This window comes from Ictalurus furcatus, chromosome 2, assembly GCF_023375685.1.
Source record: "Ictalurus furcatus strain D&B chromosome 2, Billie_1.0, whole genome shotgun sequence".
NCBI lineage: Eukaryota > Metazoa > Chordata > Actinopteri > Siluriformes > Ictaluridae > Ictalurus > Ictalurus furcatus.
In genome coordinates, this window is record NC_071256.1 from 3,350,730 (window position 1) to 3,377,137 (window position 26,408).

The following is a 26,408-nucleotide window of genomic DNA, read 5'->3' on the forward strand; positions in this document are numbered from 1 at the left end:
AAGCCCTCAGGAGTGTCTCTCGCCGTTCAGCCGCCCAACTCTGGGTCACTTTGACGTTGAACGACTTAATGATGAACACCTCAGAGCTAAGCGAGCTCGTGTGGAGAACATCATCCGTGGAATGAGCCACTCACCCAATGTAATGATGCCATCAAACTCCAGCTCAAGGGAACGAGAGCGGGATGGTGAAGGAGAACCTGAAGGTCCCCAGCAGCCACCCAGTCCACGAGAGGGCTATCGCGAGAACAAGCGCAAGCAGAAGCTTCCTCAACAGCAGCACAGCTTCCAGCAGTTGGTGTCAGTGCGCAAGGAGCAAAAGGTGGAGGAACGCAGGCAGCTCAAGCTGCAGCTTGAGGACATGCAGAAACAGCTGCGCCAGCTGCAAGAGAAGTTTTTTCAGATTTATGACAGCACTGACTCTGAAGGGAACGACCCAGACCATGACGGAGGGAACCTCTCCGAAGACAGTGCACGCTCCGATGCCGGGCTCATGGACGGAGACGTCGATGAGCGCCCCATGCACGATTCCACTGCTGATCGATCCGATAACGAGATGTCAGACTTGGATCCGGGACACTTTCTGGACAGAGCAAGGGCCCTGCTAAGAGAACAGGCCCTTCTGGATGGAGACAAGCCAAAAAGGGAGGGCTCGCAGAGGGGCAAAGGTCCAACCTCTATGCATGCAGAAGGCAAACAACTGGCAGAGACACTGAAGCAGGAACTGAACTCTGCCATGTCTCAGGTGGTAGACACCGTAGTGAAGGTCTTTGCGAAACCTCCGCGGCCTCTCCCGCAGGTATTCCCGCCGCTTCCTGCGCCTCAGGATCGTTTTACCGTTAACGGGGACAACCCCAATTTCCACACAACCAATCAGCGCTTGCAGTGCTTCGGAGATGTCATAATCCCCAGCCCACATGAGTCATTCGGTGGAGTCCCGCTCCCCAGTGCCAATGATCAGACAGAGGCGCTGCCTTTAGTGGTGCGGAAGTCTGCAGCTGAACATCATCACCAGTCCTCAGCAGTGGGTGCTCATGGAGGCCACCACCATCCCTCCCTCCATCCCTCTTCCCTGTCAGCCAACATGGGCTTCAGCCCACCATCTTTCCGCCACCCATTCCCCCTCCCTCTAATGGGGTACCCTTTTCAGGGCCCACTTGGTGCCCCGTCGATAGGGTACCCAGGCAAAGACAGAGGCTCACCTGATTCCATGGACCTCTCACGGGAGACCACCAGCTTACGGACCAAGATGGCGTCCAACCACCATATGGGGCACACCCGGTCCTGCTCGCCAACCCACCCAGGGAGCACGGCTGAGAGTCTGTCTCTGTCGCTCATTAAGTCAGAGTGTGGAGACCTCCAGGACATGTCTGACATCTCGCCATACCCAGGGAGTGCAATATCCTTTTCCTAGCATTAAATAAACATTTTGCTTAAATTCTGCTTATAATGCTGATAATGCTGAAAAAATCTGACGTGTTGCACTTGTTTGGAATGGCCTCATTTCCCCTAAATGTAAGAGCTGAAAGATGCTTTTAACTAGTAGATGGAGCATTTTAAAGTGCTGCTTCTGTTTAACTGTGTGCTTTTGGGTACTCAGCCCAGACCTCCACTCTTGATTCCCTGAGCGGCTTCCTATAGGCCTTTTCTTAAGTCACACTAGCTTCTCTATTTCCAACTCAAATTCATTTTTCTGTCACCTCCCATGCCTTAAGACATACATTTAAATGAGTTTAGTTCCCTCAAATTTCCATAGTTTAGATGGAACTATGATAAGGGGATACAGACCAGGCTTTCAGGTAAACTCCTGAACATGGAACGGATCCTTGCTAACGTGCTTTGTGTTTCAGTCTACCAGTTCAGGTCACTGTACATTCTAGCACCTGTACATTTAATAAGTCTGGTGCTTAACCAGGATCACCACTGAAATCCAAATTTACCTCAAGAAATTGAAGATATTTTTCGCTCCTCGGGGTATAATTTGGCGTCAACCATGACAGATGTTTTTGTTGTCAAACTTTGAGGTTCATTCGAGGACTCAAAGTCTAACCTGCTGTCTGTTTTTTTTTTTTTTTTATGACTGACAGGTTCCACCTCTCTCATCCCTCATCATATCCTATTATACGAAAAAAAAAAAAAAAAAAGACGGAGGAACAATTATCCCTCCTTTTCATTTTCCCCCCTTTTGGATTCATAAAGATCGGTCAACAACCTGAGGGCCCTCAGCTGTTGCTTGGCAGCCAAACAATCTCTCTCTTTTTTTTCTTCTGTCTCCCCCCCCCCTTCCTTTCTTTTCTTTGAAGCAGGCATTAACAGGTGTTTGCGGCTGTATGTTTGTCTTTCATTACACTGCCTCGTCTTGTCTGCCGAGCCAAGGGCCCTACGCTCTCCACAGCCGCCCCATCAAGAAAGCGGAGCGAGAGGAATAAAGGAAAAGAGAGATGGAAAGCAATTAAAGCAATGACCATACGCGGCAGTTACTGCGTGTGTTTTATGTAGCAATTTTCAAAAATCACTCGAAATGGTTAGGCTGTGAAGAGAAAACGAAAAGAAAGAAAGAAAAAAAAATCAAACAGCGCAGTGGAACACAATTTTACATCTCTATTGATAATTGCTAGTAACATGCGCTTATGCTAGTTCTAGTTACAAAACACAAAGCTAGCAAGTCCCATATCTTCCAAAGAAAAGTGAACGTAGCCCTAAATTGGTACAGTAATTGGCCTAATTGAAGTTTGCTGACTTCTTACTCTTGAGCTGGCAGCGAAAACTAACAAATGATTAAAAAACGCTTCCCGATCAAGCTGCCTGATACTCAGAGGAAGCACAGGTAGGACATGGAGCTTCCTTTACAGATGGTACATCAGCTCTGGATGGAGATATGAGAGAAGGATAGACGGTAGACGCACTGGCCTGAATATAGGATCTAAGTACGCTTGAGGAAAGTGCTAGAAATGGAAACGTTATTTGGGTTTGAAATGCGCTTAAGGCATCGCAGATTCAAGATTAACTAAAGATATGAGAACGAGCGAGAGAGAGAGAGAGAGAGAGAGAGAGAGAGGTGGGGGTTGGATTGGGGATTGTTTGGTTAGCCTGGGAATGGGGTTAAACTGTGAACGCTCGGGCGGAAACGGGGTTAGCGCGGACTTAGAGACGGGGGTAATAGTTCGGAAGCAATTAGGACGGGATTACGGTTCTGGTTCTGGATGGAAGACAGTTATGCGATGTTATGTTTGAGAATAGTGTTAGATTCGAGGCACGTATTGTGAAATCGCGAGCAGTGGCAGGTGAAAGTTTCCCCCAGCGTGACCACTAGGCTACTGGCGGCCAGTCTGTTTGACAGACACACAAAAGGGCCAGAGCTGGTTTCAGAAGAGGCAGGGCCGGGGAGGAGGGTGCGGAGGACTCTTTGTCTGGCAAAATCGCATAATCAGCCATTTTGTTGTGTGGCGGAGGTTAGGGCAGGAGAACGTCCTCTGCAGGAATGTCACACTCGGTGCCCGCTTCGCACTTACAATGCGTTCTTAGCTTAAATAGATTATTGATGAATGCAGAACGCATGGTGGAAAAAGTGCAGATCGGACTGAAACGCCCAGACGACTGGCCAAGCAGTTTTTCAGCTTTTCCTCCCCACGCGAAAAGAGAAAACACTGATAACCGACGCATTTGTGTCATATCTCACCTCATCTCATCTGGTCTCGTCTCGTCACGTCTCCATGAAAAAAAGTTCTCCGTCTTCTTAAATTTAACCACGATCCGTAGCCCATAAATTACGCTTAAGTGGTCAGCTGGTGCCACATTATTATTATTATTATTATTATTATTAGAAGAAGAAGAAGATCTTGAGAATCATATCACTATAAACTAAAAAAAAAAAAAAAAAGTTCAGCCTTCCATAAACACGGCTCCTATCGCCGAGTAATTAAGTGGGGGAGAAAAAAAGTGTTTAATTTCATTGTTGCGTGTTACGCTGAAAATGTGTAACTTTTATTTGTGTTCCCGGTGATAAACTTGTCATCAGCTTTCATGTTGAAATGTAGTTTTTTGTGGTTTGTCATGATCCATTCATTCACGGCGCTGAATGAAGTAATGCTGCAAAAGAAAAGAGCAGCTTGTCCCTCTTTCATTCTCTCTGGCCTTTGTGCTCATAAAGCAAGACCAGATGGTGAGAGAAAAAGGGAGAGAGAGTGAGAGAGAGAGAGTGCGTGTGTGTGTGTGTGTGTGTGTGTGTGTGTTTGAGAGAGGGAGAGAGAGAGAGAGGGTGGGTAAGACAAAGATGCGCTTTTCCAACTAAACACCCCCCCCCCATCTCCCACCACCACCACCACCACCACCCCTTTCTCTTTTTCTCTCTTTTCTCTTTTTTTTTTTTCTCTCTCTCTCCCTCAATTATGTGAAGTACTCCACTCGTGGTTGGTCTGAATCCGCATTATCCTTGAATGTGTGCACACTTTATAAGACTTGTTTATGTTTTCGTGATTAGCCGTATTTACATGACAAACGTATCATTTTACACTCACAGTGTGCCTTCAAAGGGACGTCTTCGCTAGCCCTCGGACACCACGGCCGAATCGCCGCACGCAGAAATGAAACGGTGGTGGCAGGTTCGCCGTCACGATGCCATGACGAGAGCTTGGGCTTCTGAGAAAGTTCCGATCGGGCATATGTGTATTATTTTCTAAAACGTCAACACACACAAACTGAAGCTGAAGAGAAAAAAAAAACCTCCATCTTTCAGGCTTTTTGTCAGCCCCCGAGGCCTTCTCAGAAGTGCTTACCGCTGTATTTGTAGGTGCCATGCAAACGATCTCTCACTCTTTTACATCTGAAGGAGGAGGTTGGCTGAGGCTTAGGGCTTAGGGAAAGACGTTGCTCGCTTTGCCTGCGTAATGGCTTTCTCATGTAAAACTGGCTTTTCTGCGGTGGTATATTGGCCGTGACGGCGCAGCACCTTGAGTAATGATGATGACAATGGCAAGCAAATCCTGCCTGCTTTCTGCTCGGGGCTCGGCTGCTTTTCCTTAACCAGCTCATTTGCACATTCAGGAAGGGCTTTCCCCCAACCACCTGAAGAAGGCCAAGCTCATGTTCTTCTACACCAGGTACCCCAGCTCCAACATGCTCAAGATGTTCTTCTCCGACGTTAAGGTGAGTGCACCTTTAATGTTTGAGTTGTTACATGGGTTTTGGGTTGTTTTGTTGTTTTGTTTTCTGGAAAAGGAGGTGGGGAAGGGGCGACATGGTGTCGGCTTACCTCACTTGTCCAGGTGAGTTCACTTACAAACGTTGGGCAGCCCACTGGTGGCGTTAGGGAAATGTTAAATGCCACAGCTGTTGCTATTGGTCAAGGCCGGTGGAGATTAATTCGGAGGGGGGAAAAAGCATACCAGTACGAGCCAGGGCAGCTGCAAGGCAGGTAGATGAGTGGGCGGTTGGGTATTTAGACAGTAAGATGGATTGGAAAGGAGGCGGATAAGCGCATAGATTAGTAGGCAGCCTATTCACTGTAAAGTACATCACGTTGAGAGGTTTGTAATCAGTTCCAATATGTAGCGTCACAACTATCTACCTTAATCGAATCAAACCCGTGATCCATCGTGCAGTTTTAAAACTTATAAGTGATTCAACACACACAGAGTGTGTGTCACGTGTGCGCCAAACCGTGTCGCCATCTTATCCAAATGATCCGACAGACTTCCTCTTTTTACAGTTTGCCCATGGGTAACTACTTCAGAGGCAACAAACAACACCACGGCCGAACCTGCAATTATATCGCTGACACCCATATTTGCCCTCGTAAATCATTTTATTTCAGCGTTGTTCAACACCAAAAGCTAAGAAAACGAGCGTTTAACACTTCAACCGTCTCGTTTTTCACAAGGTCTGTTTGAGTAACAGGGTGGTGTTTATTTCTGTAGCACAGATTTCGCAAATACACAAAAACGTGGTTAGCTACCGTGCGTGCTAACGTCACGAGGAACGTCCTGTGATGGTAATCGTTAATTATTAACTTCGTCTGGAATTTGGGCGTAACAGGGTCGTACTTTCAAAGCGAGTTTAGTCTGGGTCGGTCAATATCGGAGGGAAAAAAAAAAATCAAGGAAAACGAACCAGAGCGCGTTTTTTCTTCTTCTCATGATCCGCGGGAAATTGAACATGTGACTCGTGGAACGTTCCAACTATTTCATAGGGGTGAACGTGTCCAGGTAACATGGCTGAATAAACTATGTATGTACCTAAGCACATAAGATATGATGGATGACTCGTAGAAAAGGACGTTTCAAGCGTGCGATGTCAATGGATTTCACATGTTAATGCAAAAATAATACGATTGAAATTTTTTTATTTATTTTTATCATTTTTTTTTTTTTTAGAAAGTGGGCTGGCCAATTTCGATTGTGTTATTTATTCTTTAACCTTTACTTCACGTACATATTTGTAAATGTCATGTGAACGGGATAGTAACAGCTCCCTGATCGGTGGAACGGGTTAGTTAAAGTTTGTCCCTGAGTCACAATTCTAAGCTCTTATCAGCTGCACGTCTTTCACCTCGGTGCCTCTGGCCATTCCGCGTAAACAAACCGTTTCCCTATTTCCCACAAATGCTTAGCGTGGACGCATTCAGCGACCTCCGCTTTATCAAAACTCACATCTCAAAGGGGAATCTGATTCTCGTACATATATACAAATAAACAAAAACCTTTCCCAAAGTTGATTCTTTTCTTTTCTTTTCTTTTTTTTGACTCACACACAGTATTGACCTGACGCCGCATGCGTTTTGCACATCGTTCATGAATAATCTCATTCCCCGCCAGTGAATTTTAAGTGCTGTAAAATCCTTAGCTCCGGCAACGCGCTCCTATAGAACACAAACGAATCATTTCTTCAAATTAAATCATCAAAATTATGACATAAGGTAGGATAATGGCCCTCTGAGTGCATCCGAACCCCACAGACCGGTTTTCCATAATCCTCGCTAGCATTAAGGTTGCGCTTAATTGAACTAGATTAACATAACACCGAAACAAGGTCAAATTGTTGGCAGCATTCTCTCTGCGTGGCTTTGTTCGCGACGGCATCGTGGAACAATAGATGGCATGGATTTTTATCTTTTTTTACTCTCCACCCCCCCCACCCCAACTTCCATTCTCATGGGGATCCGCCACTGTCCTTATAATGGTTATTCATTAGTCATTCATTATATTTCCATATCTCATGAATATCAATGCAGGCCGTGTTGCATGTTAAAGACTACCCACTGTCTTAATAGGCTCTGATTATCTGGAGGATAAGAACGGTGGGAACGGGATGCTCGCGTTTTCGTTGGTCACGGATCGGTCGGCGAGCGAAGTTGCTCTGAGGTCAGTAATAAGATGACCCCGGGGCTGAACGGACACTTGTCGAGAGCCTGCTAATTGGAGCGGTTAGAGACCCGTTGACTTTCGACCTGCGCGGATAGACTTGGTTATGAGGGATCAGGAAGTACACGGGCGTCGGCTTCGCGTCGTGAGGAATCGCTCGTCTTTTGTACGCTAACGAGCCACGTTAACCACATGAGCGACTTTGTTAGAAATAGCGACGGGGGTTAACTATCTTCCATGCTAATGACACGATGATTACGTCATTTTTATTATTTATTTATTTTTTTAAATGAATAATTTGCGTTCTGTCTATAATTTAACAGTGTAACCGTGTTGTACTTCCAAAGTACAATTCGTTGAACCGAATTCGTACAACTCGTCAATAAGTTGTTGTTTTTTTTTTGTTGTTGTTGTTGTTGTAAGAAATAAAACAGTCAAAATACAATATTAAGCAAGTCATAATTTAAAACAAAACAAAACAAATTAAGATTTTTGGACGGAATCGAATCAAAACTGGGTGATGAAATTCCTGCTGTAAAATATGCCGAGCTAGTCAAGATTTTAGAGAAACTTTTTTACATTTTTTTAAAAAAAATTTATCGCTACTTATGCTAAGTCGTAGAAGAGTTCTTTTGAAGAAAATATCACGACTCAGTTAGAAAACGTTTATCGATCCGTTCAGTCAAGTAAAAATGGAACTTAACTTAATGGAAAAGAAGTTTTGGCAGCTGTAGCTTTTCAGATCTAGCTAGCGAGTGTGCTATGAGTACTGTACGTATGGTAAGTAAGCTAGCTAGCTAGCTAGCTAGCCGATGTTCAACTCCGATTTGCTCGACTCTGTGGGCACCTTATGGATTGTATGAATTGTGCATGCAACGTGTAAACGCTGTCTTACCAAGATAAAGCAAATTCAGGAAATTAAATATGTGGGAAATATGTGGGTGGAATCACAATGCGCACTGTTTTCATCCTGGAAATGGTCTTGTGCTTTTCCTGTTCACCGGAGATCCCTCAAGGAAGTGATGACGGTTCCAAGTAATTCAGAAAGGAGGAATTAAGTTCGCAGGTCAAATGCAAGTTTCATCCTAAAATGGAGTCTAGGTAGAGCATGCGTTAAAAACAAAACCAAACAAAGAACAAAACAAACAAGCGACGACGTATAGAATCGAGAACCATTGAATTGAAGGGTGCCAAAAGTTTCTCACCTCTATTAAATATACAGTATAAATACTTTTACACGGTGCTCTTGTGACGATTCCTAAACTCAGGCTTCTATTGTTTTTCTGCTGATGGCAGCGTGAAGAGGGATGTTTTGTTAACTTCTTTAGTTCTCCAGAAGGAAGTGTGTGTGTGTCTGCATGTGTGCGTGTGCGCGTGTGTGTGTATGATTTAATGCTTGATATTACAGATATTGAGGTAAAAGTAAAGTACACAGATGACTTCAGAGAGCTGGACTGTACAGTAATAACAATGCCCACACACTCACACACACTCACACACGCACTTGTTCTCCGTCTTTCTCTCTCTCACTCTCACACTCTTTCGCTCTCCGGTGGTGTGACAGGAAAGGTCTTTGTTGTGAGTGATGAGGTCATTGTCAATGATTTAGAGCTCATCATAAAGACACACACACACACACACACACACACACACACACACACACACCCGTCTGTCAAACCACATGCTCAGGTCGAAAGGGCTAGGCCAGATCGGACAGACCTCTTCATGATGGTCACTCACTTGTCTGTTTTTGAGCCTTTTTTTTTTTTTTTTTTTTTTTACAGCCATGTTTTTTGTGTTTTTTTCAGTCATTGAAGCAGACAGTAGGTCTGAAAACATGTGGAAACAATAATGAACAATTATACAGTAAATAAATGACACAACAAGCACAGGTTCAGATAGATTTCAGTTCAGAAACGGCTAATCAGTTCAGCTACACTGAGAGACTAGCTAAACTAGCTAATCTTTTATGCTAGAACTGACTGAGCTAGTTTGTAAAAGCTAGCATCTAACTTTTTCATTTCAGAATTAGTTTAGACTAGTTTTTGCTTCTCTCTCTCTCTCTGTGAGTGTATGAGAGAGAGAGAGAGTGTGTGTGTGTGTGTGTGTGTATGTGTTAGAGCCTGACTCTGTACTCATGTCAGTACTGCTAGCATTCTGAATGCCAGCAAACAGCGTCTGCGTTTCTTTTGTGTGTTAGATTGTGCGCGTGGTTCCCTTTTTTCCCCTCTCTCTCTCTCTCTCTCTCTCCATGTCTCCTCTCCGTCCATCGTCCATCCCTCGGTGACTAGCGTCCTCCGTCCTCTCTTTCACTCCATCTCGATTCCGTTCCTGTCTTTTCTCTGAACAATAGTACTGTCTAATCTCCATGTAAAAGCTGCTTCCCCTCCCCAGAGGGCTGCTTGCCCATCGTTTTGTCATCTTTTTTTTTTTTTTTTTTTTTCTTCTGAAAGAAGAAGAGAGATGAAGGAGAAAATGGGGGAGGATGAGGAGGAGAGTGGGGGCCTTTTTTTTTTTTTTTTTTTTTTAAGGTGGGAGGGGTAATTAAAGGGGTACAAGGGGCCCGTTTAGCTCTTATCAGCTGTTGTTTGCGAGAAGAGATTTCTTTCTATGTCTTTCTCTTACTATCTATCTATCTATCTCTATCTCTGTTTCCACCCCCCCAGACCCCCCTCTTCCTCCTCCTGCTCTCCCTCCTCTGTGGGTTCATTGCCCTGATGAACTGTAACCCATTGCTCTCTTAAACGGTTTAAGGTTGTATTGAATTTGGCAGGGATCATGCCCGCGGGGGGAACGGTAGATGAACGCAGGCCGCTGATTGGTGAATGGATTTAAGCTGATGTTTGAACTCCCCGTGGGTCCGATATGCTCTTTTTTATGTTGACTTTATCAGTTTTCTGCTCAATTATCCATCCGAGCCTCTTGCAGCTGAGGGCTGCCCATAACTCACCCCCTCTCAACCCCCTTACCCCCCCCCTCCACGCCCTGTCCAGATTGCCTCCTCGACTCATGTAGAGAGACACAGAGAGAGAGAGAGCGTGAGGGCTTTTCTTTTATTCATGTAAATGATGTTAATGATATTCCTCAGCGTTGACACACGATCTGTGATTATGAAGATTTGATTAACAATTAACCCTACACTATATTCCCCAAAGGAATACTCGCTAGCAAGGCTGGAATTTCTATAGTGTAGCGTTGCGGTACATCCAAAACATACGGTCACAACACGCGCGTGTTTACTTTCGCGCCTTTCTATCTATCGGGTTGCTCTTTTTTTTTTTTTTTTTTTACATACATAATTATGAGGGAAAAGGACGATTAAATCAAACAAAATAAGGCAAGAAATACATAAATACATTATCATAAAAATATATACAGTGCTGTGTAAAAAGTATTTGCCCCATCCTGATTGCTGGGTCTGGGGTATATCTCGTATTAAATCATTTTAGATCTTCAAACGAAATACAACATAAAACAAAGACACCCTGAGTAAACACACAATACAGTTTTTATTTTATTACACCAATCACCAATGTGAAAAACTAATTGCCCCCTTACACTTAAAATCTGGTTGCGCCGCCTGTAGTAGCAGTAACGGCAACCAAACGCTTCCGATAACTGGAGATCAGCTTACTTCTAGGACTAGGATTTACTCCTGTGCTTTGGATCGTTGTCTTGCTGCATAATCCGATCGCGCTTGAGTTTCAACTTACGGACTGAAGCCCAGACAGACATTCTCCTGTAGAATTCAAGTTTTCCGTAATTATTGCCAGTTGCCCAGGCCCTGAAGCAGCAAAGCATCCCCACACCATCACACTTCCTCCACCATGCTTGACTGTAGGTATGATGTTCTTTTTGTGGGATTTGGTTTACGCCAGATGTAACGCAACACCTGTCTTCCAAACATTTCCACTTTCGACTCATCAATCCACAGAACGTTCTCCCAAAAGTTTTGAGAGTCATCAAGTTGTGTTTTGGCTAAAATTCAGACGAGCCTTAATGTTCTTCTGGGTCAGCAGTGGTTTTCACCTCACCACTCTTCCATGGATGTCATTTTCGCTCAGTGTCTTTCTGATAGTGGAGTCATGAACAGTGACCTTTATTGATCCAAGAGACTCCTGTAGATCCTTTGATGTTGTCCTTGGCTCTTTTGTGACTTGCTGGATGAATCGTCGTTGTGCTCTTGGAGGAATTTTGGAAGGTCGGACACTTCTGGGAAGGTTCACTACTGTGCCGAGTTTTTCCGTTTGGAGATAACGGCTCTCGCTGTGGTTCTTTGGAGTCCCAGAGCCTTTGAAATACCTTTGTAACCCTTCCCAGACGTATTGATGTATTTCAATCACCTTCTGGAATTTCTTTCAATTTCGACACAGCGTGTTACTGCGTAAGACCTTTTAACCGACTTCATGCTGTTGAATACGTTCTATTTAAGTGTTGATTTGATTGAACGGGGTTTGCAGTAATCAGGCCTGGTTGCGTCTAGTCCGGCTGAACCCCGTTATGAATGCAGTTTCATAGATTTGGGGAATTAGTAACTATGGGGGGTTACTACTTTATCTCATACTAAACAATTTAGTATGAGATATACACAAAAACAGAAGAAATCACAGCACTGTATATATTGATCACTTTATTAGGAACACCTTTGTACCTGCTCATTCATGCAATTAAACAAGTAATCAGCCAATTGTGTGGCAGATGGGCGGAAACGCCTTGTTGATGAGAGAGATGAAGTCAGAGGGAAATGGCCAGACTGGTTTAACCACTCTTTGCGACTGTGGTGAAACTGTGAGTGTACAATACGCTGAACGTTGGGTTGGTCAGTGTTTCAAGACGTACCGATGGCATAACATGCTGCCATTGCGATCCCGCTACATTTACTGTATCATGTTGCACATTTTGCTCCCACACTACAAGCTTTGGTTTTTTTTTTTTTTACATTTTTATCCCTCTATACGCATACACAGATGACGGCAATAAAACTCGAATTAATCCGTGAGCCTTAGCCGCTAATCGTTTTCATATCCTTCACTACATCGTTAAAATCGCACTGAAATGTTATTTAATTTCAGGTTATATGTAGCACAGATGTCCGTATCTAATGGACTCTCTTCGCTCTGTCCCTGTCTCCCAGTTTAACCGGTGTATCACGTCTCAGCTGATCAAGTGGTTCAGTAATTTTCGGGAGTTCTACTACATCCAGATGGAGAAGTTCGCCAGGCAGGCCATAAACGACGGCGTAACGGGGGCTGAAGAGATCGCCGTCAGCCGAGACTCTGAGCTCTTCAGAGCTCTCAACATGCACTACAACAAGGCCAATGACTTTGAGGTACACACACACACACACACACACACACACACAATGAAAAGATGTGCACAAATGTGCTGGGCATGTGCCTAGCTGGAATCATTTGGACACTGTAAGAATGAATGCCTGCGATTTTAATGTGCCATAGCGATTAGAGGGAGAGAGAGTGAGAGCGAACGAGCGAGAGAAAGCGAAAGACAGAGAGTGTCCTGTGTGTCCGGAAGGTTAGTGCAGTCCCCTGGAAGGACCAGGTCTGCTGGCAAAGCACTTCGTCAGAAAACACCTCACACTGGAGTAGAGCAAGGTTATGAGTCCCGCTGCTTCAGAGAGAGAGCGAGAGAGAGAGAGAGAGAGAGAGAGAGAGATGGCAGGACAAAAAAGAGAGAGACGTGGGGGAGAGGGAGGGAGGGAGGGACTGATGGCAGTGAGAAACAGAAACAGAGAAACAGAGAGAGAGAGATACTGGCAAGGAAAATGGGCAGTTGAAAGGAAGTAAAGTGAGAGTGAGAAAGAGAGAGAGAGAGATAGGGTCACCGAGAGAAAGAGAAAGAGAGAGGTAGACAGAGATGAGAGCTGTAGGGAAAATGTGTAGGTGGGGAAAAGGAAGGTGAGTCCAGGATGTGAGAAATGAGATCATGTGCAAAAAAAAAAAAATATTGAATACAGAATAAATTGAATACATTTAGCAAATACTCGCTAATTCGCTAAGACTCCCGCCCCCCCAGTGTGTACGATAGACAGCGACGGCAAAGACGTTATACACTCTATGACACTTATCGATCATTTATAGATTTGACTATGAAACGTTAGTCGGACGATCTGTAAAACTACGCCTCATTAATCACATTTAGCCGCAGCGAACCGTTTAAGCCCGAGCGAGCTAGCTTGTTGAGTGCTAGCGTTAGTCGGTTAATCCAAAATGAACCGTTTTCCACAACCGCGAGAGTGTAAACAAAGTTTAGTTCCAGATTCCAGCTACACAAAACTCGTATAAGCACTAAATGTCGAACCGTATTAGCTACGGTTAACCGTTTAACCCGAAACGAGCTGTCTGAGTAGTTTGTATGCATTGCTAGCTAAAGTTAAACTCAGCTAAACACCACTTACACTTAGCACGCTAGTTATCTGTGAGCAGAAATTGCTAACCCTCTAATTTAAATGATTGGCAGCTTCAAGCTTTTCGTTTTTATTTTATGTATGTGCTATATGTCTAATGAAGAAGAAGAAGAGGTAATGGCTTACCTCTTGTTTGAAGAGCTTAGCTAGCTAGCTAGCTGCAAACTAGCATATTAGTCTACCGAGAGTTCTTTTCTGGGCTGCAGCTAATGTTGTAATGACTTAAAACGCACCATTTTCCACGACTGTAAGAGTGTAAACAATGTTCCAGATTTCAGCACGTAAAAAAAAACAATGATTTGAGAAGGATAAGCAGTAAACATTGAACCGTATTAGCTGCAGTTTAACCCGAAACAATCTCTCTGAGTGGATCGTATTCATTGCTAGCTTACAGTATGTTTAACTCTTAAACCTAAACACCGGTTACACTTAGCACGCTAGTTATCTGTGAGCATTAAATCGCTAAAAGTCTGCTTTAAATGAGTCACAGCATTTTTTTTTTTCATGTAAACGCTACATGCGTAAAGACTTACCTCTCGTTTGAAGAGCTTAGCTAGCTAGCTAGCTAGCTGCAAGCTAGCATACAGTCTACTGAGAGTGCTTTTCTGGGCTGTGAGCTAATGTTTTAATGAATCAGTCTGGCTAAAAGGGACGTACAGGAGCTCCGGGAACGTCAGGAAGTCTCTTTCGGGATTATATCGAGGATTACCCTGGATTTATACAGTTATATCTGACTATTATGCGATTTTATTTTTTAAAGTTTTGACCCTTAATAACATTGAAGCAGATCATATTTTTTTTTTTTTTTTTTTTTTAAATGCTTTAATAGAAAGTATGTATCTTTATGCTTTGCTATTATTCCAAAGTGTAAAGAACAGGAAAGGGGGAGAAAAACAAAACAAACCCCCCCCCCCCCTCCTTTGTACTCTGTTCTATATTTCTTGTGAGATCAAACCCACTTCCTGTTTCCACCTGAAATGCAGGAGCTGATCTGAGTACACAGTGTAGCAGCACACTTATCTCGTCTCACGTAGGCTTTCTGACTGCTATCAGTGTTCGTAAACGATATAATGATCTATAATGATCTAAACCCCCCCCCTCCCACACACACACACACACACACACACACACACTCATGCTCCTTTCATCCACGTTTCTTTCCTCTCCTGCTCCTTTTTTGGTTTCCCTTTATCTCTCCAATCTCACTACCTTTCTTCTCCTACTGACCGTTTTCCTATTGAAAGAAAGGAGAGGTTGTTTCTTCTCCATACCCGACGCCCACACACACACACACACACACACACACACACGCACACGCACACACGCACACAGAGACACTCTTCTCAGGCTGCAGGAACTTAAGGTTTCATGCTCGAGATGATTTCCATATATAAATGAGAGATTTGCCTATGGAGAGGAGATGGGTGAATAAGTCTACTGTTGTTTGTGAAGTTTTGCCTGGCCTGCGTGTGTGTGCGCGCGCACGCACGGCTGTTTGTGTGTGTGTTGGCGGGAGGTAGACGGGAATGTTTTGCATATTAAGGATTTTCTCAGCAGGTGTCTGATGGATCTAATAGCTGATCAAAACTTTGCACAAGGAAATTATGCCAAGCCATGCAAATCTTTACAAACTAACCCACCTGACCGTACTCTGTGTGTGCCTATGTGTGTGTGTGTGTGTGTGTGTGTGTGTGTGTGTGTGTGTGTGATATGATGTAGAGGCAGAAATTGTGCTGGTTGTGAACTTACATGTCCCCAAGATACCCAATCTCCCTACCTGGCTAGATCACCATTCGAAACACAAGCCTGTGCTGATTCAGCATCGCACACACACACACACACACACACACACACGAGGCAGGTTTTTTTTTTCCGTCCTGCTCCATGTACTCAGCTCCACCTTGCGAGTCTCTTTAGCGTATGTAAGTGTGTCCTGTTTCTTTACCCCCCCCCCCCCCATCTGTCTCTTTTCTCTCGTTTGACGGTAATCAGCTCTGTCACTGATTTCTTTCTTCGCTCCCTTGAGAAGCCTTTTGTAATTATTGTTTGCTACTTCCCTCGCTCTCTCTCTCTCTCTCTCTCTTTTTGCGCCCATCATTTTCTTCTGCTGTTTACGTTCCTTTCATCCTCTTCAAATGCTTTTCTTCCATCCGTTCCTCTCTTGAGCCCATTAGGAAGTTTTAATGACATATTTTTCCCCTCATGGCACAGCGAGCACAATCAGCAATTAAAGCATCTTCATTAATTACTCTCTCTCTCTCTCTCTGTTTTTTTTCTCTCTCTCTCTCGCTCCCTTTCTGACTGTTCGCTCTTGTGTTCTCTTGTGTTGGTCGGCTCTGCCAGTCGGTAAATAAGAACGCACGCTGTTTCGAGAGCCGGCTTTCTGTCTAATCCACTTCTGACTCGAGAAAACTCTTAAATCTCTGATTTCATTTTTTTTTATTATTATTATTATTATTATTTTTTTAATATTCTGGGTATCAATAACAAAAGTAGACCGTTTTCCTCTACCACAAATTCCCGAAGTGTTTAATTCCACTTCTACCTCAGCGATTTGCAGACGGTTCCGTTTTATTCATTAAAGAACAACGGGTTGTACTTTTTATCCGTTTATTTTTACATACGGATACATTTAATACGTCGTCGTTTAACAAGTTATCGCTTACGTCGTGTATGGAAGCTGTTAAGCGCTGACACTGGAGACTCCTTCCATAAATGGTAAATCTCCAGCAGATTTTTTTTTTCTTTGATAAATGAGAACACTTTTTATTTTTTATGCATATAAATATCTTTCGGAAGACGTGAGTCACGTATGGAGCGAAAATAGAAATCTGTTCGACTAAAAAAAAAAAAAAAAAAAAAGCTTATGATGTAAAATGGCTTTGTGTGTGTGTGTGTGTGTGAGATGCTGATCTAGTAATAGCCCATCTACGGTACATCATCACTTTTATTAAGACTTACAAGACAAAACAACGGGAACCTGTTTCAGCGCTTTTTCCATGGCGGAACCGTACGTGTATGACTGCCGGTCTCCCTGCAGGCTGGAATGTCTTGCCTAACACACTCCAGGTCGTCTTGTCCATGCCAGACAGAAGCACTTAGTGCCAGAGTGCAGTTCTCCCCTGTGGCTCGGGGCAGGTGGGGTTGGATTGGGTTTGAATGAGGTCGTCTGCTTCTTCTCATATTGCCCTCGACACGACGGACCAGATAAGCCATTTAGCAAAGACAAAAGGATCTGATTCAGACGTGTAGCCGCTGACTGTCACTTTTGCATGTTTTTGTGCACTTTAGGTGAAAAAACTGTGTCGGATCCCGGCCTCGGGTTTCAGCGTCCCCCAGAACCGATTTGCAACTTGTTCTTTTAATTGCGCAAACACTTCTTTCTACCTGCCGGTGAAACCTGGCCCTTTAGCCCCGGATCTAGACGTGACCTTGTAAGAGTCAAAGTTTGACTAGCGTGCGCTGGAGTGGTTTCCATCTGCGTATGTGTGTGTGTGCGTCCATGCATGAGTGTGTGTGTGTGTGTGTGTGTGTGTGTGTGTGTGCGCGATGAGTTCAGAAGCCATCCCAGACCCTTTCCCTCAGGCTGACACCGAACGATCTGGTCTTTGCTTTAATCTGAATTGATCTAAAGTGGCCTCAATCACTGGTAAAGACTGCTGTCCTGACACGGGTCTGGGAGGAAACACACACACACACACACACACACACACACACACACACACACACACATGCTGCGTCTTTTCTCCCTCCTTCTTGACTCTTTCTTGACTTCTTTCTTGAAGGCTCTTTGTCCTTCCTTTCTCTCAGTATCTATCAGGCCCTTCCTCCATCCTTCCCTCCCTCCTCTTGCGCTCCCTTTCCACCTGCTCCTCTCTCCATCCTGATATTGAGATGCAAAGGAACAGCTTGTCACATTCAACATGCTCAAAAAAAAAAAGACCTCCCCACCCTCCCCCCAGAACCTCCTTCGATGGTGCACGTCCGTGCCAAGGAGATTGGTGCACACTTGGCAGGGCGAGAGTGCCAATGGCCTTGTCTCAAGTCCTCCCGCATCCCTGTTTTCCACCCAAATAGATCGCGCCAAGATGGTGGCCATCAGTGCTGGCTGGATGCGTCGCTCCCCCGTGGTGTGCCCCTCGGCTCTATCCTCGGCCCGCCGTTAATCTGCTCCATCCTCTCTAACCTTGTGATGGGCCAGCGAATACGCTGCATGAACTATATACTGCAGCAGTATCAAATATTCTGTATTACACCACTTGCAAAACTGTACACGCAAGTCACACCATGTTTTATTTTTCTCCTTCTCTTTCCACACACTATGCTCCAGATGTCTCAGCTCCCACCCTCTGAAACCGACACACACTCACACATATCCCCTCCCAACACACACCCCTCACTCTGTACCATTATGCGCACTCGCGACAGTTTGACTCCAGGGACCTTGATTCATGACCCCGCTTTGCTCCGTGTTCCCCGAATCAAACACAATCTGGGTGCCATGTGGAGGACATTACAAAACAACAGCTCCGCCGAAGTCCTCCCTGCTCCCGAGCCCAGGACTCATCTGTAATGCAGATTACATCACAATCTGCTCACGACAAGAGTTAGTGTGCAGAGGTTATACCTGCTATTAATGTGTGTATATATTAGCGAGGACAAGATATCCAGCAGGCAGGATGCGTGACACTTGGGTGTACGTGAACACCTTCGGCAAGATGTCGTCTCAGCTGTTCAGACGGTATTCGAGTGTATATTTACATTTATTTGGTTAGCTTGCGTTGCATTAGAATGACTAAACTCCTAGCAGTCTTTACTGCGGGTTTTGTCCCAGAAAATATGACTGAATGCATAGAACACCATGTCTGAAGGCTTCAGATTTTAATTAGTAATTAAATTAATTAATTTTTTTTTTTTTTTTAAATAATAAACGTGTCCCCGTAATGCTGCAAATCAGCTCTGATCTGTCGAGGCATGGACTCCACAAGACCTCTGAAGGTGTGCTGTGGTATCTGGCACAAAGACGTTAGCAGCAGATCCTTTAAGTCCTGTAAGTTGAGAGGTGGGGCCGCAGTGGATCAGACTTGTTTGTCCAGCACATTCCACAGATGCTTGATCAGACTGAGATCTGGGGAATTTCGAGGCTGAGTCAACACCTTGAACTCTTTGTCATGTTCCTCAAACCGTTCCTGAATTATTTTTGCCATGTGGCAGGACGGATTATCCTGCTGCCGTTAGGGAATACCGTTGCCAGGAAGATGTGCACTTGGTCTGTGGTAATGTTTAGGTAGGTGGTACGTGTCAAAGTAACATTCACATGAATGCCAGGACCCAAGGTTTCCCAGCAGAACATTGCCCAGAGCATCACACTGCCTTCATCGGCTCGCCTTCTTCACAGTGGGAAGCGACGCACACGCACCCGGCCGTCCACATAAACAGAAACGTGATTCATCAGACCAGGCCACCTTCTTCCATTGCACTCCATAGTCCAGTTCAAGCAATTGTAGGTGCTTTCTGTAGCTCTTCTATGGGATCCGACCAGACTCATGAATGACCCTGTCGCCGGTTCACCAGTTCTCCTTCCTTGGACCACTTTTGGTAGGTACTAACCACTGCCTACCAGGAACCCCCTCCACAAGACCTGCCATTTAGGACATGCTCTGACCAAATCATCTAGCCATCACAATTTGGCCCTTGTCAAAGTCGCTCAGATCCTTACGCTTGGCCATTTTTCCTGCTTCCAACACATCAACTTCGAGATGCAACGAGATCTATGTTATTCACGTCACCTGTCAGTGGTTTTAATGTTATGGCTGGTTGGTGTATATATATGGTGTAGATTTCTCATCAGTAAAGGTTGTATGTCAAGGTAAATCAGAGTATAGCAAGACAGAGATAGACATTTGATACTTCTTTATCTACTTTTTGACCCTGTCCTTGGAGGACCAATGGAATCATCTCACACACACACACCTTGAGAATCGGAGTGATGACGTGGCTTGAACGTCCTTTCACTGGCTCTTAAGAGTAAAAAAAACAAGCAAGTGGCAAGGCCATGCTAGAATGTCCAACTCAGCTGCAATGTTTGCCTATCAGGGCAAATCTCCCACTGGACTCTTCAAGGCTGCATGGTTTGGAAGCCTTGGTTTCAGGGAAAACGTTTATCAGGAGATAGAGAGAGGACTAGATAGACAAACTGGGGACTGAGAGTGTTTGGATGTTGTGACACAAAGAGGCTTATCGAGGCTTGTCCTCCATGGCTATTGATTCGTCGCTGATAGGAACACGAGTGACCAAACACAGTTTGCTTTTAGGCGTCGTTGAGAAAGAGAAAGGGGGCGGAAGTGTTTTCAGCTTCCGACGACCAATCCAGATACAAAAAAAAAAAAAAAAAAAAAAACGTTAGCGGGTTGTTTAGTCATTATAAGGACGAACACACACCCTGATCCAGGAGACCGTACCTGGGCAGTTCCCAGCTCGTCTCAAATGGTCAGGTTGACATGAGAATTTTTCCGTTTCGTGTTCCCAGGCCACTGGTTAGGGATTAACCAGGACCGCTCGGAGCATGTGGGGTCCGTGAATCCTTCAAGGCCATCGCTGCCTTTATCTCTCAGGGTCAGCTTTTGTTTGGCCAGCGCAGAACAAATAAAAACACACTCCCAAATGAAATAAGACCGTGTCAAAGAACTAACCCCCCCTCAACACCACCACCACCCCCCCTTCTCTTCTCTCTCTACTGCCATAAATCTGAGTGAAAGTTTCACTTAGCTACATACGATTTAACACACACTATCAAGAGTCCCGTGTACAACCCCCCCCCCACCACACACACCGACTTTGACTGAAAGTTGACTTGACGGCTTGTTGTGCATTATAATGGCAGATTTAAAGCCGTGCTCAGGCAGGACAATGTTCCATTGGCTAATCAAAGCTGAGGAAATCTGAAGCCGTCTGTCCCATCTGAGAAACATAACTCTCACATCTCATAAAGCTTTCTGTCAGCAGAGAGCGAGAGAGAGAGAGAGAGAGAGCGAGAGAGAGCGAGGGACAGAGGAAGACTGTTCCGTTCAAGATCTCGACATTCAGTTCTGTCAGAAAAAAATCAATGAAACCTCCTTTAAAGTCAGAGTGTACTTCAAGAAAAACACATTACATCGAGTTTTTATCTTAATCAGTCTTCGAGGGCGTTTACAGCGCTGATTAGTTCAGCACAACACCTGCTGACAAGATTTATCAGAATGTGTGTGTGTGTTGAATACGACACTCATATGTTGTCATCATTACCATATGACTCTTAAGAGCTGTTTATGTGCTACTTCAGAGGAGACTTGACAGGTGTTAATCTGAAATGCAACCAACACCATCACACCTGCCTTTCTTCACACTCTATGCCGTTAGAAACCTTCTATATCCTCATATCAGAGCTCTGTCCTCAAATCCGACTGGTCAGAAGGCGGTTCGTTTTCTCTAACGGCAGCTCTGACAATAATTCATATTAACGCGTTATCGTTTCTATAGTAACAGCTCGGCAACTCATCGGCGTGCGTGACGGACGCTCCACGTACTCTACGACTAATGATGAACGGATAAAAAAAAAACAACAACACGCTGTTATTTAACACGGGACAACATTTTATGTAAGGATTTTTGGAAGGAGTCTCCAGTGTCAGCGCTAGATTGTTCCAGAAACTGAGTAAAGCTGAAGTGGATGGAAAGTTATTAAGTTCACGCCAGAAATATTCGCCAAAGACGTTTTAGCTTTATTAAGACGTCTATATTTTAGAAATGAAAAGGTGTGCGTATATAAAAAAAATTTTTAAAAAAATAAGTGTGTGTCCATGCCAAGTACGAATGTCCTCTTTACCCTTTACACGCCTGGGGACAAAAGTCCCACAGCGAATAAAGCAATCAGTAGGAAGACAAAACTGGAGAACACACACACACACACACACACACACACACACACACACACATCAGTGACAACTGCATGATATATAGATGTACACAGGTTCCCAAAAGAGGCTGGGAAAAGGGTGCTTAGGACAAGAACGAGCTACTCGCTTCTCCTTTTTTTTTTTTTTTTCTTTCTCCCTTTTCCCTCCTCCCTCAGTCTATCTTCATCTCTGTCTTTCTCACCTTTCATTCCATCACTCTATCCTTCCCCCTCAGGTTTCATCTCCAACCGGCTGCACCTTTCACACACACATATGCTTTCTACCTCTGTCTACTCCCCCCCCGCCCGCCCGCTCCCTCCCTCCCTCCCTCCCTCTCCTTCTCTCTGTCAAGAGGATCTAAAATACCGGTACCCTTTTCTCCTTGACATTGGCGTCTCCCCGCAGTCAGCATTTCGCCGTCCTTTCGTAGCAAAAGCGTCAGGAGAAATTCCGTGCAGGAGTATTCTTAGCAATGCACCACTCTGCTCAGCTCTACCAGCTCCTGCAGCCAAACTTACACTGATCACTGCTTATACATTCTGTAGAAGGGTTTAGTATATAACTTAACACACACACACACACACACACACATATACTGAGGTCCGTTCCTCACCCGGGGTGAGTTGTGAGGCAGTGCTCTGCCAAGATAGTACTGCAAGATAGCAATGGTGTGTGTGTGTGTGTGTGTGTGTGTGTGCGTACATTGCCACTAACCTTGGTGTGTCCTAACACTGTTGATGAGTGTCTGCAGGGCACAGGAGGAGTGCAGTTTTGGTCCCACACACACACACACACACATATTCACACTGGCTGTAGTCACATTTACACATAGCCCTTAAGAGAGTAGAAGAACTTGACCTGGTACTGTGTGTGTGTGTGTGTGTGTGTGTGTGTGTGTGAGAGAGAGAGACCATGCCTGATTTCCAAACTTTCCAAACAGCATTTCATGTTCTTTAAACTGCTGATGTTTGTAAACATGGCAGAACTCAGAGGATTTCTGTTTGCTAACGATGCTAATCGCATTGGAGCGAAATTTGAATCGTACCAAGTCTCGTCTCAGGGATTAACCATCACGTCTGAGGTAAATGTTGGTATTCTCGATCATTTTGACTCGTTTCCATCGCCACTGTGTCTTTACTTGTGTCTGTATCAAAGCCCTAACAGCTGCATGCTAGCTAGCTAAGTCATTAAGCTCAGGGATTAGCCTCGGCGCTCCTGACTTCTTAATAACACATTTCACTTCTTAAGAACGCCGAGTCTCGCTTCTTTCACGTGTGGAGAGAAGTGAACCGCAGTTATTTCGCTTTTGAGAGGGATATGAGAGTTACGGTGGCGACCTGCGGTGTCTTAAATACATGACGGGGAACAGATTAGCGAGCAGGCTACTCCCTAACCAACTTCTGCTTTTTGGGCTTCTTCTGCTTTCCCCTTTCTTACCTTGTTACATTTCACACACATGCATTCAAACATTTCCTGACAGTTAGTTCACATCTTATTTATGAGCATGTCTCTCTCTCTCTCTCTCTCTCTCTGTCTCTCTCTCTCTCACACACACACACACACCTGTCCTGTATTCACTTCCCCTTCCCCCTTCAGTGTTCTGTGCATGTGTGTGTGTGTGTGTGTGTGTTACTTAAGCCGTACAAATACTGGGAAGTTCCACAAGACATTATGTCCAGAAAGCTGTTTTATAGGAAGTGAGAGCAAGACAATGTGATGTGTAATGCCACATATCACTGTGTTTCCTCATGCGTGTCAAACTGGAGTGGTTGATAAGGTGTGTGTGTGTGTATGTGTGTGTGCGTGTGTGCTTAAACATTAAGTCTATACATCACCAACTAATATGATGGACAAACATAGACTATATATATATATATATATATATATATATATATATATATATATATATATATATATATATATATATACACACACACACACACACACATACACACACCGATCAGCCATAACGTTAAAACCACGTAACTAATATTGTGTAGGTCCACCTTGGGCCACCAAAAGAGTTCAGACCCGTTCGAGGCATGGACTCCACAAGCCCATTGTAGGCGCTTTACGGTGGTGGACAGGGGTCAGCATGGACACTCTGACTGTTCTTGGCCTCCAAATTCCCCAAGCATCCGTTCAAGCGTCTCTTGGATGTTCTGGACAAACATGTCTGATCCACTGCGGCCCCACCTCTCAACTTCCAGGACTTAAAGGATCTGCTGCTAACGTCTTCATGCCAGATACCACAGCACACCTTCAGAGGTCTTGTAGAGTCCATGCGTCGACGGATCAGAGCTGTTTCGGCGGCACGAGGCGGACCTACGTACACGATATCACGCATGTGGTTTTTAGTAAAAGTTTGTGCGCCCCAAGGGGAAAACAAAGAAGAGAACTTTTGGTGTTTGGCGTCACAGATGTTTCATTATTATGACCGATATCGTTGCTATAGAAACGATACCCTGAAAACCGAACAGCGGGACAGCAGGACTTGGACGTGAGTTGATGCTGATGATTTCTCTCCCGTTCTTTCTGCAGGTTCCCGAACGCTTCCTGGAGGTGGCGCAGATAACGCTGCGTGAGTTCTTTAACGCCATCGTGGCCGGGAAAGACGTGGACCCATCCTGGAAGAAGGCCATCTATAAAGTCATCTGCAAGCTGGACTCAGAGGTTCCAGAGATCTTCAAATCTCCCAACTGTCTCCAAGAGCTCCTACATGAGTAACATTTCCCCCAAACCCCCTTCACTATACCTGATGATTTGAGTTTCATTTTTTTTTTTCTTTTCTGTTCTTGTTTTTTTGAATGTATGGCATATGAAGTAGCATTCCTGAGCTTTTTTTTTTCCTTCTTTCCCTTGGGGTGATCTAGTTAAATTCTTAGATTTCTTGTCGTTTATTTTACATATTCTTTTCTTTTTTTTTTTTTTTCGTGTTTCATATTTGGAGGGACTTTGATCCCACTAGGGCCCTTTGACTTTTTGCCTGCCCGCTCTGGAATTATGGGTAATCCTCATGAAATCCTGATACTGAAGCCAAACAACTCAGTGAACTGGTATGACTGACGACTGGGGCTTGTTCAAACTGAAGTTTTGAAGTGTGTATTTCTCTGGAGAAGTGGGCATTGCATTTATAGGGTGTATAGAATTATTATTATTATTATTATTATTATTATTATTATTATTTCTATTATTATTGTTATTTTATTACTGTTGGTGTTCTTGTTGTCGTTGTTGTTGTTCCTGCTTGGGTAAGACTGGCACTTGGAGGTTTTACTTTCTTCTTTTTTTTTTTTTTTTAGAGGTTTTAAAGAGATTGCAAGAAAATAAATTATTATTCCAAAATGTAAATCTCTAACTATATGCAAAACTATATTACAGACTTTACATTAGAATAGCTTTTCATGAAGTCCTCGCCCTGGAGTTTGGTTTATATGGGTCCAAGATTTGACATTTTTGGCTGGCTTTGATTGACAGCCCAATGCACCAATCACAACATTTGAAAGGGCATCATAACCCCGCCCATTTTTTTTTTTTTTTTATTTGCTACACAGCCTGTAATTATTATTTTTTTTTTCCTCGTCAGTTCTGTGGTTTACACAGAAAACACCTTTTTAATGTATACTGCAATGGTCCAGTCCCTCTGAAGCACGTAGTGTCACCAGCATAAACACACACACACACACACACACACACACACACACACACACGGTCCTGCTGTGTGTGTGTGGCACTTGCTAAGTTAAAGAGGCGTCTCTTTGCGTGGTGAACGAGCGGGAGGTTGTCATCTCAAGGCCAAGTTTCTGGACGACTACACCACGGATGTAACGTCACATCAAAATTTAAATTCGGTCACTGTGCACATCTCAAGAACACACATTTAAATGCCCTTCAACTGCTCATTCCAGAGGAATCGTTTGAAACCTTCGAGGACGTATGAGTGTGTGTGTGTGTGTGTGTGTGTGTGTGTGCACTCTTTTTTTTTTTTCTGCGCGAGTGATTTTTTTTTTTTTTTTTTGCTGTGTGGTAATTAGCTCAGTATTTTGATGGTGTTTCTTGAATACTGAATTGCTATGAAAATAAAAGGCAACCATGTTTGAAGAGGACACATTACGACATTAATTCAATCCTTGCATATGATTTTTATTTTTATTTTTATTTTTTTTTTTTTCCTTGGATGTTACGATTTGAAAGTTTGTACTGTATGGATATGAATTGAAAAAAGAAAAAAAAATGCACTTACCTGTTGTTCAGTGAAAGCAATGACATTGGATTTTATTTAATAAAGATTGAAAATATACTTGAAACGAAGATTATTTTTACTTTTGCCTTTTTGGATTTGGCCTTCTTTCTGTAGTAGCTGTAGATGCCATTGTACGCATGATTAAAATAAATAAATAAATGATGTAAATAAAGAAATAAATAAATAGAAGCTCTCGCGAGATAAAACTTCAAGAAATTTCTGGCAAATAATACGGTAAATACACCCCCCCCCCCCCCCCCCCAAAAAAAATAACACAACAACAACAACAACAAATTCAGAAACAAAATTGAACATCACCTGCTCAATGCTGATTGGACACTGACTGAACATCTGACTGTATAAGGAAAGAAGGCTTGCACATTTTCAGCACGTTACCTAGTTTGGCCATAATAATGCCGCATATCTAAAATAATATAGTATATAACCAATAA

At 43.9% G+C, this 26,408-nt stretch overlaps 1 protein-coding gene across 5 annotated transcripts in view; it reads left to right on the forward strand.

Annotated features, from left to right (window-relative positions):
• Positions 1 to 26,024, forward strand: part of LOC128619436 (prospero homeobox protein 1-like) — a 31,570-nt gene extending 5,546 nt beyond the window's left edge. For all 5 annotated transcript variants that reach the window (XM_053643652.1, XM_053643642.1, XM_053643632.1 and 2 more), the window contains 4 exons: positions 1 to 1,396; positions 5,035 to 5,142; positions 12,490 to 12,684; positions 24,255 to 26,024. The exon at positions 1 to 1,396 is cut by the window's left edge. In XM_053643652.1, the coding sequence (XP_053499627.1) occupies positions 1 to 1,396; positions 5,035 to 5,142; positions 12,490 to 12,684; positions 24,255 to 24,440 (1,885 nt within the window). In that variant the 3' untranslated portion in view covers positions 24,441 to 26,024. The remainder of the gene's footprint in view (positions 1,397 to 5,034; positions 5,143 to 12,489; positions 12,685 to 24,254) is intronic.
• Positions 26,025 to 26,408: the final 384 nt, after the last annotated feature.